Source organism: Acipenser ruthenus, chromosome 14, assembly GCF_902713425.1.
Source record: "Acipenser ruthenus chromosome 14, fAciRut3.2 maternal haplotype, whole genome shotgun sequence".
NCBI classification, from domain to species: domain Eukaryota; kingdom Metazoa; phylum Chordata; class Actinopteri; order Acipenseriformes; family Acipenseridae; genus Acipenser; species Acipenser ruthenus.
This window is the reverse complement of record NC_081202.1, coordinates 38420944-38436535: the sequence shown is the minus strand read 5'-3', so window position 1 is coordinate 38436535 and position 15592 is coordinate 38420944. Positions and strand designations below refer to the sequence as shown.

At 38.2% G+C, this 15592-nt stretch overlaps 1 protein-coding gene across 2 annotated transcripts in view; it reads right to left on the bottom strand.

Moving 5' to 3' along the window:
• LOC117419857 (lysine-specific demethylase 7B-like) overlaps positions 1-15592 on the bottom strand; it is a 123461-nt gene that overhangs the window by 28217 nt on the left and 79652 nt on the right. For both annotated transcript variants that reach the window (XM_058986485.1, XM_058986486.1), the window contains exons 8-14: positions 11520-11607; positions 11205-11311; positions 10109-10200; positions 9917-10003; positions 4496-4711; positions 3976-4103; positions 2881-3050 (exon numbers count right to left, since the gene is read on the bottom strand). In XM_058986485.1, the coding sequence (XP_058842468.1) occupies positions 2881-3050; positions 3976-4103; positions 4496-4711; positions 9917-10003; positions 10109-10200; positions 11205-11311; positions 11520-11607 (888 nt within the window). The remainder of the gene's footprint in view (positions 1-2880; positions 3051-3975; positions 4104-4495; positions 4712-9916; positions 10004-10108; positions 10201-11204; positions 11312-11519; positions 11608-15592) is intronic.

The window sequence follows — 15592 nt, the reverse complement described above, 5'->3', positions numbered from 1 at the left end:
GTGTGCCAGACAAAGGGGGTATTTGAGGCTGGATGGTGTTTGGTGGGTCTAGTGGTAGAATGGCTGAAATCTACCCCCTCTGTCCAGGCAGGGGCTCAGGCTCAGTTTTCATAGGCTTCTTCCTGACCACTTCTGAGCTCCTTACTGGAGGAAGTGTCACTCGGCTCATATTCACTGCCAGAGCCATCTGCCACACAGACTCCATTAGAAGGTTAGCAACAGACTTGCCATTTTCTGCCCAAAATAACCTTCACTGCCCAGTAAAATGTATTAAAAAAATGCAATAATAAAGGAGATCCTATACAATTACAATGTGTGTTGTGAGGGGAGTGGAGATAATTCAACCTTTTTTTCAGAACATATATTTGGGGAGAACTGACAAATAAATGTAGATTGCAATATTCAAAATCAGAAGAAAAAAATCAAACCAATAATTACAAAAAAAATTTGGGGGATATGGGGAAAAAAGACAAAAAACTAAAATCAATATATTATAACGTTAGGTTATGTAACCAATACCGTATGGAGTATTTACCTCCTAAAAACCCTGAAACCGGAATAAGACGTATCAAATCTGCTCGCAGAGCCTGTGACGCAGCAATAGCCCATCCCTGAGGGCATCAAAGTACTGCACTCACAGATCTCTGCATCATTTTTCCTTCAAGCATTCTGCAATCATGGACGCAGCGACCTTGAAGGTTAATGGTTACATTTCTATTTCAGGGAACCAGGGTTATAATAATAACCCAACGTTCCCTATCAAGTATGACATGTAACAATTACCGCATGGGTGAGTGTACCAAAGCCATCGCAAGGGCAATATTCCAGAACGACTGGAATGCTACAAGGCTAAGCCGAAGGCTACCCTGAGCGTTACCATATGGAACCCCAGTAACAAGTAGCTAGGGCTAAAAAATGGAGGGAGACCATTGGTGGTACGGTACACATGCAGTGACTTGCACCAAGTCAGTACAGTACCGGTGCAGTACCCTCGTTCCCTGTTCGGCATGTACCGGGTCGGGAACGGAGCGGGACAGTGACCTACAGGTCCTCACGGTTTGAATTACTGCAAGAAGCAGTATTTAGGAATGCCCATCTATATAGCTTCTGGCAAATCCAAACAGTCTGAACAAATACAAGACTGACAAAAGCCTGCTGTTAAAGTCCTAACAGCCTTCGTAATGGTGCTGCAAGCAGGTGCCAGAACAGCAGCGAGATGCTATGGCAGAGACTGCAAGCAGTCTGAGCCAAAGCACATATCTCGGTTAACATACAGAAGAGACACATACAAGAGAAAAAACTGTCACAGAAAACAGTAATAACAATATTTCAAATCAAACAATAATACAATAGTTATTTTAACTCCAATACTTTTTACATTTTTTTTTCCTTACCCAATAAACTAAACTGATAGATAACCCATTAGATGGTGGTTTGCACTTACTGGAAACATGACAATTATTGAAAATAACATATTTAAGTATTTAACTCTGAAAAAAAAATGTAGATACTGCAATTACTTCAAGTAAGGTAGCTCTTACACAAGGCACTTTGCGGCAGGAATTGTTTTCATTTAAATCTGTTTATATTTGTTCTACTCGGATTTAATGACATCATTTCCAATATGGCTGAATAGGTTGAGGGTGGGGTCATTTTCTTAAATGTGTTTTGACCGAGATATTAATGGTTAAAAATCTGTTTAATATAAAAAACGAAGATGGAACCATAAATCATGACCACTATAATGTTTGAGTAAAGGAAGCAAGTTTCTTGCAACCATTAAATATTTTATTTAAAATCACTATTAAGTTTTAATCAACGTTGTAAAAGAAACAAGTGAAGATAGTGTTTAAATGCTGTTACTGTTTTGTGTGTTTCTGTGGCCGTCTTCAAAGATGCAGGAGGAGCAGGTGGCAGTGAGACTGTGTAAAAATGAGAGCCTGCTGGTCAAAGCAGAGAGTGAGAGCCAGCCTTGTGTTATGGACATGTGTCTTTGAGCTGGGGACCTGATGAAAAATCACCACCTCTCAAACACTTTGATGTACACGGTTACAAAAAACAACATTCAAAAATAAAACTACAAATCCAAATCAAATTCTAACCACCAGAGGAAATTAAGTCAGCAGAGACTGCTATGTCATTTTTCTGCTGAAAAATGACTTTATAATTTGCATTGTACACAGGGAAACATTTCATGTTTTGACCTCCCTTTTATCTTTTAAAATATTAATCATAATGAATGATCAGTTAACAATTTAAAAGAGACAAAATCACAGTGTTTGTTGCAAAGGACATCACTCTACCCCCTAATATTGACAAGATATTAATGGTTAAAAATCACATCGAAACAAACTTGAAACCATAACTATAGCAGAACGATATTATATAGTAGACCCTGACCTTGATATTGACGTGAAAAACTGACATTTGTTTGTGTTGGATAGTTTGTAGCAGATGGAAATCATAAGAACATAAGAAAATGAACCAATGAGCGGAGGCCATTCTGCTTATCTAAGCTCATCCGGTTTCTAGTAGCTGCTGGTTGATCTAATAACTTTCAAGTTGGGTTTTAACAGAGCTAAGTGATTCTTCCTCAACATGACTAGGTAGCCCATCCATACCCTCTCCACTCTCCGTGTGTAGAAGTGTCTCCTTCCTTCTGTTCTAAGTCTATCTCCACTTAATATCCAACTGTGTCCCTGGGTTCTGGTTAACTATGTCAACTCCTTTTAAGATTTTAAAGACTTCAGGTCATGTCCCCCCCTAGTTGTTCTTTGTTCTAGCCTAAATAGATTCAGAAACATATCATGAGCAGAAGCAACAGTCATGTAGAACTGTTCCTGTTAGCAATCTTAACCTCAAGTGTGCTGTAAAACTTACTGTTGAGCGGCTTCTGCTCTGTATCACTCTCCCTGGTCCTCTCCTGCTCAGATTCCTCCCCCCAGCACTCCTTCTCGCTCTTCACCTTCTTGGTTTCCATTGAAATTCCTCTGTCGTCATCACTGTTACCAGTAAACAGACTCTTCTCTGTAACTGGCTGCCTTTTGTCTCTACAGGGGAAGATAGTGATTAAGGTTATAGCTGTTCTAAAACCAACCCTGTCCTCATACACAGCAAACTTCAAAGTACACGGTGCAAACATAATTCCAGTAAATCTTGCCTGATACTGTTCTATATTTTGTTGGTCTCAGATTTTCTATACAAAAGCACACATTGTGAAAGGAGAATTAGATTTTTTAATGGCAATTTATTTGTAGCCTTTGGAGAAGAACATTTATCAAATGCAGCACTTCCGATCAAAGTCACATGAAGGAATTAAGTTGCCATTGAAAGCACGTCAGTCATAGGAAAAGCAATGATTGCTACTCAAATGCAAGCAAATTCTTCCAGCTTCTGGGAGTTTGGGTTATTTTAAAGAAAACAAATAGCAAACATTTTGAATGTTTATTTTTTTTTTTTTAAGTTTCAGAAGAGTCATTGTCTAAAAAAAAAATGATACGTTCAGAATTGTACAAGAACTCCCAGAAGCAACTTACATGTGTCAGAGGCATTCCTTCAACTGGATATGCAGCATGGAAGAGAGTACAAGATACTTTCAACAGCTGTATATGTTAAGAAAGCATTTATCTTACAGGAAAATGTGAGCTCTACATATTAGATTTACTGGAATTATTTTGTTAGCTAAATGTACTTTAACAAAACAAATGAGAAACTTCACAACCAAAATACAAAGTAATATTATTCAATGTCTCTGCGGCACTGCCCCTTGAACTTTATCACAGTTTTATTATATTAGCCAAAATTATAACATAATAAACAAAACTACTGGTTTTAGGGAACCTGAAGAGAAAACTATTAAAAAAACAAAAAAAAAGAAATATAATAGAAAGCCACAGCTTTTATTTCTCCTACCCCCACTTTTTTGCAAACTAGAATTTTTCCCTGCTGGCTGCAAATGAAGCCAATCTGGCTTACCTCACAATTTGCCCATTAGAAAGCACCAAGCGAATATTATTGTCATGGATCCTCCATTCAGGCACTGTGGACACCGGCTGGAAGATCTTGTTAAATCTGCTATTCAGATTGGCGCTGTAAACGGCATCCTGTAGAACACAACAGAAATGTATTTTTGTTTACGACCGTAAGTCGCCCTCCACTGCCAGTTACAAGATGGGTGTGCAAATCCTACCTGGACCCTGCACTGTTAACGCCTTCGCTTCTCTACTGTGCTTGAATCTTACAGCAGGTAAACAGAGACTCCTTACTGGTTGGAGAACTGGACATTTTAGTCACATGTGGTTGTTATAACAAATAACTGGGTCCAGGACAGTGGATTTAATCCTATTACCACACATGAGAAGTTCCAATCTGGACAATCACAAAACTGAGAATATCTGTTTTCATAAACCAAATAGATTATGAACATGAAAAGTAGAGGCTCAAATGTATAGTGTTTGCACAGAACACATGTGGGCTATTGTGGACAATACTCCACCTCTTCCCAAGGTGCCATCTCCAGCCTGCGCAGCACCTCCCTGGTGTGCAGTTCTAGGATGTCAAGGTTTGAGGGCGCCTTGCTCCCATGATCTCTGAGTCGCCTAGCGTTCCTCCTTGCTTGGGAGCTGGAGCCTCTCTCCAGTGTCGACCGCGTCACTGGGCATGAGCTTCCCATTCCCTGAGTTTTCATTGGCTTGCTACCACCGTGCTCCTCCTACAGAAAGTAACAAAGAATGGTTAGAAATAAACATAGAGTTGTTTAGTAAGCATTTACATATTAATATAATGCCTTTCATTTGATTTATGGATTGTAGAAAGTTATCCAATAATGCCAAATGTGTGAAAAATGAGGTCTGAAATAACAGTATAAACATTTTTTAAAAATAAAACGCCACAGTCTACTGTACAAAAAGGCTACTTCCAATGTAATTTGATGGGTTACTGGGCATTGCATATGAAACCCATGTTTCTTACAGCACCAGGGTCACAGGATCAGAAAAAAGGTGCTTGTATAGCACACAATGTTTAGTTGCAGTTTGACTCTGCGTCCTACATAAAAACGAGGCACAGGGCCAGCCTTAAGGCAAGGCGAGTGAAGCAGACACGTAGGGCCCCACCGTTTAGGGGGCCAGGTGCTCAACCGGACTGCTGTGATAATTCAAGTGCCGTGAGATTTAGTGTGTTCGTCACGTGCGTGTAAAACGCTCAGGGATGCAAATCTGGTTTACCTCATATAGCGGCAGTAACATTAAAATCTGGTGCCACTAGACATGTTTACATTTTTTTTTTTTTTTTATTCCTTAGCAACCATAGAGGATGATAGTTTCTCATTGGGTCTGGGCTACTCACATGACCCACCCACATACACAAGAGAGATGGTTCGTGTCGTGTGGGAAAGTGGTAGTAAACATGTTGCAGCACACTTTTATACAGTTATCAATTAAATCTTTGTTCAATAAGTCAAACAGCTATGTGGGCAAAAGTAGACTTAACAGGTTACAATACATTGTTTTGTGTTCGCAAGCCTCTTCATTCAGGACAAAAGTTAAGCTTTGCTCGTTTAGAAACACATGTTGATTTAAAAAGTACTCCTGCTTTGGCTAGATGCATATATTCACTGATTTATGTTAAAACCAAATCAGTTGTTGCAGCTACTGTAAATCAAATCCATTAATACAATTCGATGAATTTATGAGCTATTGTTTCGTTAATGTGTCAAACGTTTGGGCTACTCGTACTATAGCAATGCTGGTGTTATGCGATATACAGTGTCGTGAAAAAGTATTTGCTCCCTGTCTGATTTTCTGCATTTTTGCACATTTTTCACATTGTATTTGGTCAGATTTTTTTGTGGGTTGTAGTAGTATATAGAAGGAGTCAGAGAAAAAAATGACAGCAAAGTTTGGTGCTTCTTTCAGTTGTTTGGTGTGCAAGGTAATCAAACATGCAATCTTCAGGTGTGAAAAAGTTATTGCCCTCCCTAGCTAACTCAACCCAATTAAAGGGTCAGCTGTTTGAGTACTTTGGTTAACAACCAGGCCTGATTTGGGCCAGCCCTGCCCAATATAAATCTGACTAACTTTGGCCCTTACCATAAGAGTGAAGTTGTCAGCACACAGGTTCTAGAGGCACATCATGCCACGAACAAAAGAAATTCCTGAAGACCTCTGGAAAGGGTTACAAATCAATTTCTAAGGCTCTGGGGCTCCACCGAACCACAGTCAGAGCCATATTGGGCAAATGGAGAAAGTTTGGGACAGTAGTGAATCTTCCCAGGAGTGGCCGTCCTGTCAAAATTTCTCCAAGAGCAAGGCGTAAAATCGTCCGGGAAGTCACAAAGAACCCTAGAACATCCAGGGATCTGCAGGCCTCTCTCGCCTCGGCTAAGGTCAGTGTTCATGACTCCAACATCAGAAAGACACTGGGCAAAAATGGGATTCATGGCAGAGTAGCAAGGCAGAAACCATTGCTCACTAAGAAGAACATGAATGCTCATCTCAAGTTTGCCAAAAAGCACCTGGATGATCCTCAAGAGTTCTGGAACAATGTTCTATGGACAGATGAGTCAAAAGTGGAACTTTTTGGCTGACATGGGTCCCGTTATGTCTGGCGAAAACCAAACACTGCATTCCACAGTAAGAACCTCATACCAACGGTCAAGCATGGTGGTGTCATGGTTTGGGGATGCTTTGCTGCATCAGGACCTGGACGCCTTGCCATCATTAAAGGAACCATGAATTCTGCTCTGTATCAGAGAATTCTACAGGAGAATGTCAGGCCATCCGTCCGTGAGCTGAAGCAGAAGCGCAGCTAGGTCATGCAGCAAGACAATGATCCGAAACACACAAGCAAGTCTACATCAGAATGGTTGAAGAACAAGAAATTTAAAGTTTTGGAATGGCCTAGTCAAAGTCCAGACCTAAACCCCATTGAGATGTTGTGACAGGACCTGAAACAAGCAGTTCATGCTCGAAAACCCACAAATGTCACTGAGTTGAAGAAGTTCTGCATGAGGAGTGGGCCAAAATTCCTCCACGGCGCTGTGAGAGACGAATCAATAACTTCAGGAAGCGTTTGGTTGCAGTCATTGCTGCTAAAGGTGGCGTAACCAGTTATTGAGTCTAAGGGGGCGATTACTTTTTCACACGGGGGCATTGGGTGTTACATAACTTTAATAAATAAATTAAATATGTATCAAATTATTGTGTTATTTGTTCACTCAGGGTCCCTTTTATCTAATATTAGGTTTTGGTTGAACATGGTTGAAGATTTTTACATGTATTTATGTTTTGATTTTTATTGATAATTCACTGATGGCGAAAATGAAAATGTATTTTACAAGGGATTGTAAGGAACCGATTTATTCTGCTAATGAAGCACACTTATAACAATGCATAAACAGTGATACAAACCAGTACCCGAAAACAGTGGAAGATAGAAGGTAAGTTTACCACATCAATCACCCTATATGACGTGACTGGAAATTTGCAACACAAGTTTTCGGATGTATATGTGCTAGATAAAGACGTTGGCACAGATGAGAGTTTGAAGGCCGTCTGCTTTGAAATCTATAGCACAAAAAAGAATTTCTAAAAAGTTTTTGTTGCACTGTTGTTATAATGCTGCAATTGTAAAATTATATATATATATATATATATATATATATATATATATATATATATATATATATATATATTACACACACACACACACACACAGAGTGCCTTGCACAAGTATTCAGACCCCTGACCAATTCTCTCAGATTACTGAATTATAAATGGTACATTTAAATTTCGTTCTGTTTGATATTTTATTTTATTTTAAAACACTGAAACTCAAAATCAATTAATATAAGGTGACATTGGTTTTATGTTGGAAAATATTTTTAAGAAAAATAAAAAAACTGAAATATCTTGCTTGCATAAGTATTCAACCCCTGTGCTGTGGAAGCTCCCAGTTTACACCGATGAAAGAAATTGCCCTAACGAGGACACAATTACCTTACCATTGGCCTCCACCTGTGAACCATTAAAGTTGCTGTCACATTTTCTGGATCAAAAACCCCACTGTTGAAGGATCGTTGGTCAGGCTGTGAATCCGAAGGAAAATGAAGACCAAAGAGCATTCTACAGAAGTTAGAGATAAAGTAATACAAATGCATAGATTAGGGAAAGGGTACAAAATAATATCCAAGTGTTTGGATATCCCAGTGAGCACAGGTGGATCAATAATCAGGAAGTGGAAGCTGCATCACACCACCCAGACACTACCAAGAAAAGGCCATCCCTCAAAACTCAGCACTCAAACAAGAAGGAGACTTGTGAGAGAAGCCACAGAGGGGCCAACAATCACTTTGAAGGAGCTACAGAGTTCAGTGGCTGGGAGTGGAATAATGGTGCACCAGTCAACCATATCAAGAGCTCTGCATAACACTGGCCTGTATGGGAGGGTGGCAAGAAAGAAGCCGTTACTCAAAAAGTACCATCTGAAAGCACGTCTGGAGTTTGCCAGAAAGCATGAGAGTGACCCAGCTGCGATGTGGGAAAAGGTTTTGTGGTCAGATGAGACCAAGATAGAGCTTTTAGGCCAAAACTCAAAACGCTATGTGTGGCGCAAACCTAACACTGCCCATGCCTCAAAACACACCATCCCTACAGTGAAGTATGGTGGTGGCAGCATCATGCTGTGGGGATGCTTCTCATCAGCAGGGACTGGGCATCTTGTTAAAATTGAAGGAAGAGTGGATGGAGCAAAATACAGGGAAATACTGCAAGAGAACCTGCAAGAGAAACTGAAGCTTGGGAGGAAATTCACCTTTCAGCAGGACAATGATCCCAAGCATAAGGCCAAAGCAACATTGGAGTGGCTCAAGAACAAAAAGGTGAATGTCCTACAGTGGCCCAGTCAAAGTTCTGATCTCAATCCCATTGAGAATCTGTGGCACTATTTGAAAATTGCGGTCCACAAGCATCATCCAAACAAACTGAACAACCTGGAGCAAATCTGCCAAGAAGAATGGGCCAAAATCACTCCGACACTGTGTGCAAAGCTGGTACATACTTACTCCAAAAGACTTAAAGCTGTTATTGCAGCGAAAGGTGGCTCTACCAAATATTAATGTGTGGGGGTTGAATACTTATGCAAGCAAGATATTTCAGTTTTTTATTTTTCTTAAATTTTTCCCAACATAAAACCAATGTCACCTTACAATAATTGATTTTGAGTTTCAGTGTTTAAAAATAAAATATCAAACAGAACGAAATTTCAATGTACCATTTGTAATTCAGTAATATGAGAGAATTGGTCAGGGGTCTGAATACTTTTGCAAGACACTGTGTGTGTGTGTGTATATATATATATATATATATATATATATATATATATATATATATATATATATATAAATATAAAAGTTATACTTATATAATGCTGCTTATTTTCTTATTTAGATTGTATAATGCTACAATTGTAAACAAATTGTTATTTAAGTTCTACTGAAATAATTTATTTCTGTTTTTCATAATAACAATGAAAAAGTGTGCATTTAAAAAAAAAAAAACTGTCCAAATTGCTTAGAGGGCTAAGAATGAAAAACCTGCAAAAAATAAAAATTTTGACATGGATATTGATAAAATAAATGGGCAGCAGGGTGGTTAAAAGGTGGACAAAAAATGCTACAATTTAGCATTTACTGTTTTCCAGGTAAGCATTTAAATATTTACGAACATTTGTTATATAATATCTAGAGAAAATTATCAATTTTTAATGTGATAACACTTTTTTTTAATGTTTTTTGACAGTATGTTTTATATGAAATATCTTGAAATACCTGTTTTCAGACTGTGAAATAAGCCAGTTTTACAGTGATAACACTTATGTTTTTTGAGAGTGTTTTATATTTGAGAGTGCTGTCCCTTACCTCCTGGTAGCGAATTTCCTTAGAAAGTTCTTTAATGAGATTGCCCGGCCTGATATGGTCTGGAACCTCAGTAGCAGGCTCTGTTACCTGCAAAAAAAACAAACAAAACCCTCAGACCAAGAAGAAATGATTTTCACGGACAGCTCAACTCAAATGTGGAGGTCTGTTAGTTTATAAGCAGTAGTCATATACCTCTCTCTTTAGCCAAGATTTCAGTGCAGTGGTTAAAGCTTTCACTCCCTCTAACAAATAATCTGGGGGCTGGCAGCTGTCTTCCCTCAATTCTGCAGGTTAATAGAAAGAAGAATAAGAACACAGTGGGTCAACATTCAGCAACAGCAGCAGTGTGGAGTAGTGGTTAGGGCTCTGCGCTCTTGACCGGAGGGTCGTGGGTTCAATCCCTGGTAGGGGACACTGCTGCTGTACCCTTGAGCAAGGTACTTTACCTAGATTGCTCCAGTAAAAACCCAACTGTGTAAATGGGTAATTGTATGTAAAAAATAATGTGATATCTTGTAACAATTGTAAGTCGCCCTGGATAAGGGCGTCTGCTAAGAAATAAATAATAATAATAATAATAATAATAATAATAATAATAACAGTTCAACTCATTTTCTCATCCAATAGAACATCTATGGGTATGCGCATTTATTTGGGGACATTAAATGAGCCATTTGCAGTGGATTTATAGTTACCTGTCAACATTGTGGGAGTATCTTTCCTCAGCATTGCTCACCACATATATACTCAAATGTGTCGTCCAGAAACCAAAATACTACCAAATTCAGAAGTCACAGTAGGTAAAGCAATGTTAAAAACCTTCATAACGTCACTCATAACGTTAGCTCTTTCAACACTGCAGGCCAGGTAATTACATTTCCACTACATAAGACTCTCTCATTGAATTAGTTATAGTAGAGTTTATCATAATATACTTTATATAGTGGTACTTGCTGTAATTACATTGTAGTACACTGTTTAAGTGAAAGGCAACAAAGATGACAGAACTAACAGTGTTGATTAATATTATTATTATTTGTTTATTTGTCCAAGGCGACTTACAGAGACTAGGGTGTGTGAACTATGCATCAGCTGCAGAGTCACTTACAATTACATCTCACCCGAAAGACGGAGCACAAGGAGGTTAAGTGACTTGCTCACGGTCACACAATGAGTCAGTGGCTGAGGTGGGATTTGAACCGGGGACCTTCTGGTTACAAGCCTGTTTCTTTAACCACTGGACCACACAGACTACCTAATAACTTAAATATAGGTTACATTATTTTACCTTTCAGGGTTTCCAGCAGATTCTTGGCCACATACCAGCAGATAGCCTCAAAGTAGGGAAATTTAAAGAGATCAGGAGTCTTAAGCCGTCTCTCCATCTCATAACACCTGCGGGAGAAAGGGGTAGAGTGTAAACAGGGAGGTCTCAGATTGCAATGATCATACCAGATGTTCCTAATAAAGAATTGTAGGAATAATTACATTTTTGAAAGATATCACAGGCAAAGTACAGCAAATTCAATACCAAACTAGAACTTGCAATTCACAGGGATTTTACTCCTGGAGTTTATCTATATAAATAGGTAAAACAACTCACCTGAGCTGCATGCCTATATTAAGGTTATGAAGGAAGTTCCCCCCAAAAGCCATGCAATCCTGAGAGGTGAGAACAGCATGGATCCATCCTATCAGATACAAACAGATTTGAATATGATATGCCTAAATATATACATTATATAAAAAACGTTATGAAAAATGAAATGTTTTAACATTTTACAAAAATGCCAAAATGTACAAAGACATGTGTGTGTGCAATTTTATTATATATATATATATATATATATATATATATATATATATATATATATATATATATATATATATATATATATATATATAGACACACACACACAACCGATATATCGTGGATGTCAGGGTCCAATATAAATCTGCTATATATCGAGAGACCCACAGAAAAACAAATAGACTAACAAACACTGTACAACTCGTTTTATCGGGGGCGTCAGGGTCCAGTATAAATCCTCTACGCAACCTGCTTTTTCTCATTTTTCATATAAAAAGCAGCGCACTGATTTAATTCGTACTGTGGAGGGTAATTGCTTCTCATCAACTTCATTCTCCAATTAATTTCATGAGTCTTCCTCTTCTTTCTCAAATGCACAAACCTGCTGCACTGAAAGAATCCATTCCCAACACAGGAGGCTTGTTGCTAGGGAGCGGACGTCACTGCCCTGTGACTTTTGCTAGTGCATTGCTGCCACACGTGAACACCTCATTGGCTAAAATAAAAAAACTTCAGCAAGTGGATATTTCATTTGTTTTGTGTTATTGTGCAATGCATGTGTATATGAAAACAGTACAATATTAATATTGTTTTGTATATTGTTGTTTGTGATGTGCAGTACGAAATAAAACAAACAGAAATTTGTATATATGCAGCTTAGGCATACGGAGTTACAGTAAAGATGGCGAGCCAGCTCCAGGACCGCGATATAGCCGAATCTGCAGTATAGCGAGGGGCGATATAACGAGGGGTGGGTGGGTGTGTGTATGTATGTGTAATTAAATTATATATATATATATATATATATATATATATATATATATATATATATATATATATATATATATATATATATATATATATATATAGACACACACACACACACACACACACACACACACCCCCACACTTATTTGTTTATTTATTGTATTTATATAGCGCTTTTATACAAAAGTATTGCAAAGCACTGTACAGTACACAGCAGAAAAAAGAACCAACCACAATACATGTGTATAGCATGTCACACATATAAAACTGCCATATTCAGACCAGTTATATAATAGTAAATAATAATACAAAAGCAGCAGTTTTAAAGTTACATTAAAACTCACTAAGATAAGAAAGCTATTTTATGTCTTTAGTCTTGATTTGAAAACTGTAATGGTCCCAGCTTCCCTGACAAACGAAGGCAGATCATTCCATAATTGAGCGCTACAAGAAAAAGCCCTACCTCCCGTGTCGCTTTTGTTGACCCTAGGAATAACCAGCAGCCCCGCATCCTGTGATGTCAGAGTGCAGTCTTGAAGATACGGGGTCAGTAATCCCTGCAAATAACTAGGTGCTAATCCATTCAATGCCTTGTAAATTAACAGCAAAATCTTAAAATCAATTCTATACTGCACAGTGAACCCGTGTAAAGAGGCCAAAACAGGGGTAATATCTTCACTTTTCCTGGTTTTAGTCAGAATTCTAGTGGTGGTATTCTGAACAAGCTGAAGCGGGATACCACACGTTTTGGGACACCAGAAAAAAGTGCATTACAATAATCAATTCTAGATGAAACAAAGGCATGCATTAGTCTCTCGGCATCAGATACAGAAATAATTGTTGTAAGGTTGGCTGTATTTAAATGGTAAAAAGATACTTTAGTAACTTCCCTAATATGAGTCTCAAATGATAGATCAGGATCAAAGATGACCCCCTAAACTCTAGTTTAAGTTTTGATGAGAGACTGCAAGGGTCGAGCTCATATAATCCCACATTTCCTTTTAGCTGGTTCTGTGAGCCCACTAGCATAACCTCTTTTATCTGAATTCAACATTAGAACATTCTGTGACATCCAATGCTTGTCTGTAAGGCAAGTGTTTAATAACAACCAGGCAGATGAAATTCCTGGCTTTAGGGACAAATATAGCTGAGTATCATCAGCATAGCAATGGAAGTTCACTCCGTGTCTGTGGATAATGTCACCTAACGGTAGCGTATATAATGAAAACAACAAGGAATCAGAATCAGTGTCGACATGAAGGTTAAAATCACCCAATAAAATAATCCTATTCTATTTGACTGGCAACATAGATAGCAGATGCCCAAATTCAGTCAAATAGCGGGTTTGACTATAAATAATTACAATATGAACAGGTAATGGACTGTTTAATGTCAAGGTTAAAACTTCAAAAGATGAATAACCTTCAACAATTTCCTGTTTGATTCTAAGTTCATATGGAAAACAGTAGCAAGTCCACCTCCCCGCCCAGTACAGCGAGCTTTCTGGAAAAAAGAATAGTTAGGTGGAGAAGCCTCAATCAGGGAAACATTGTCATTCGGTCCAAGCCATGTTTCAGTTAAATAGAGAATATCAATGTTGTAATCCTGAATAAAATCACTAATTAACAGAGCCTTATTACAGACCTGACATTAAATAAACCTAGGTGTAAATTGCTCCAATCAAGAGCATGTGATTGTGCAGGGGTAATAGGAATTTGATGAAGGTTACTGTAGCACCAGTGTTTTTTTTAGTTAACGAAGGATAACGAAAATGTCTATTAACAAACATAAATCATATCCGTTAACTGTAACTATAACTAAAAACTATAAACTAAAAAAAAAAAAAATTGTTAGTTAGGCTCGCTACTTTGATTGTAATCAGTAAAGTTTGTTAACCCTTTGTGGTCCTATTATTTTCCCTTTCCGGTCCAATGTCGGACCCTGTCCGACATCATCAAAAAGACGTAAAAAACTGGTCTCTAGTCATTTTTTCTCTGGAAAAACCCGAGAACCATTCAATGGCCGAGTGAGACCGATAGGAGCCGAATGATTTTAGGAGATGATAAACTGCACGTGTGAAAATAAATTGGACCTGACGCGCCTGAGACGCACTGAATAAATGGACCGCTAAGGGTTAAACGTCGAATTCCCAATAAATTTATAAAGGATAAACGTCCCGTCTCCGTTCTGCTCTGAATGGATAGGTGTCGCTGTCAGTCAACTCAGTGGTCCCTTAATAGGCTACTGTAGTTTCACTGTCAATCATATAATCCTGTTCTGACAGATCTCGTTGGCTGAAGCAGCGCTAGAATGCTCTCATTTGTTTAAATGACTGTCAATCATCAAGACCTGCACCCTGTGCACTTTCATTTGCCAGCTACAGCACCTGTCATTCAAAGCGCCTACTTTGAAATTAGCTGGTTAAGTGTAGGTAAGCTTTGCTATAGGTATATGGTGACAGTTACTAGTTTGATTTGAAAATGGGAAAACACTTAATGAATATTGTGCACAATACCGACCGACAGCTGAGGTCTCCGCGGCAGGACGAAGCGGACCCGTCTGTCTTGCTTTCCTGTGAGTCAAGCTGTGCTAAAGTAGGAGGGGCGGCCCTCAGACTCTGAATAAGTGCAAGTTAGTTCTGTTCAACTATCTCTAGTTTTGTTCTGTGCATATTATTTTTACCTGTAAATTTATGCAATACACTTTGATATGCTGTGGTTCCTGCGGTTTATTTGAGACAATGTTTAAATGTGTGTAGGATCTTTATCTATACTTATAGCTCCGCTGTGACCAAACATTATTTCATTTAGAATGTTGGTAACCATGCTTTTGTTTTTTTAAAGGATAAAGGTCAATTTGACCCATTCTCTGCTTGAATGGAAAAATAAAGATCAAATAAAAACGGTAAATTCTTTAATCAAAGTTAATCAAACAAAGCTAGTGCGATATTACATGTATGGAATGAAAATGTATCTTGCGACAAAGCTGTTATCTGAATATGGAATGGTAATGTAAGCCTATAGCAAATGTACAATTTTTTGTGAATATGGTCCATATTCATAAAGCATTTTCAATCCAAAATAAACATTTGAACTGCC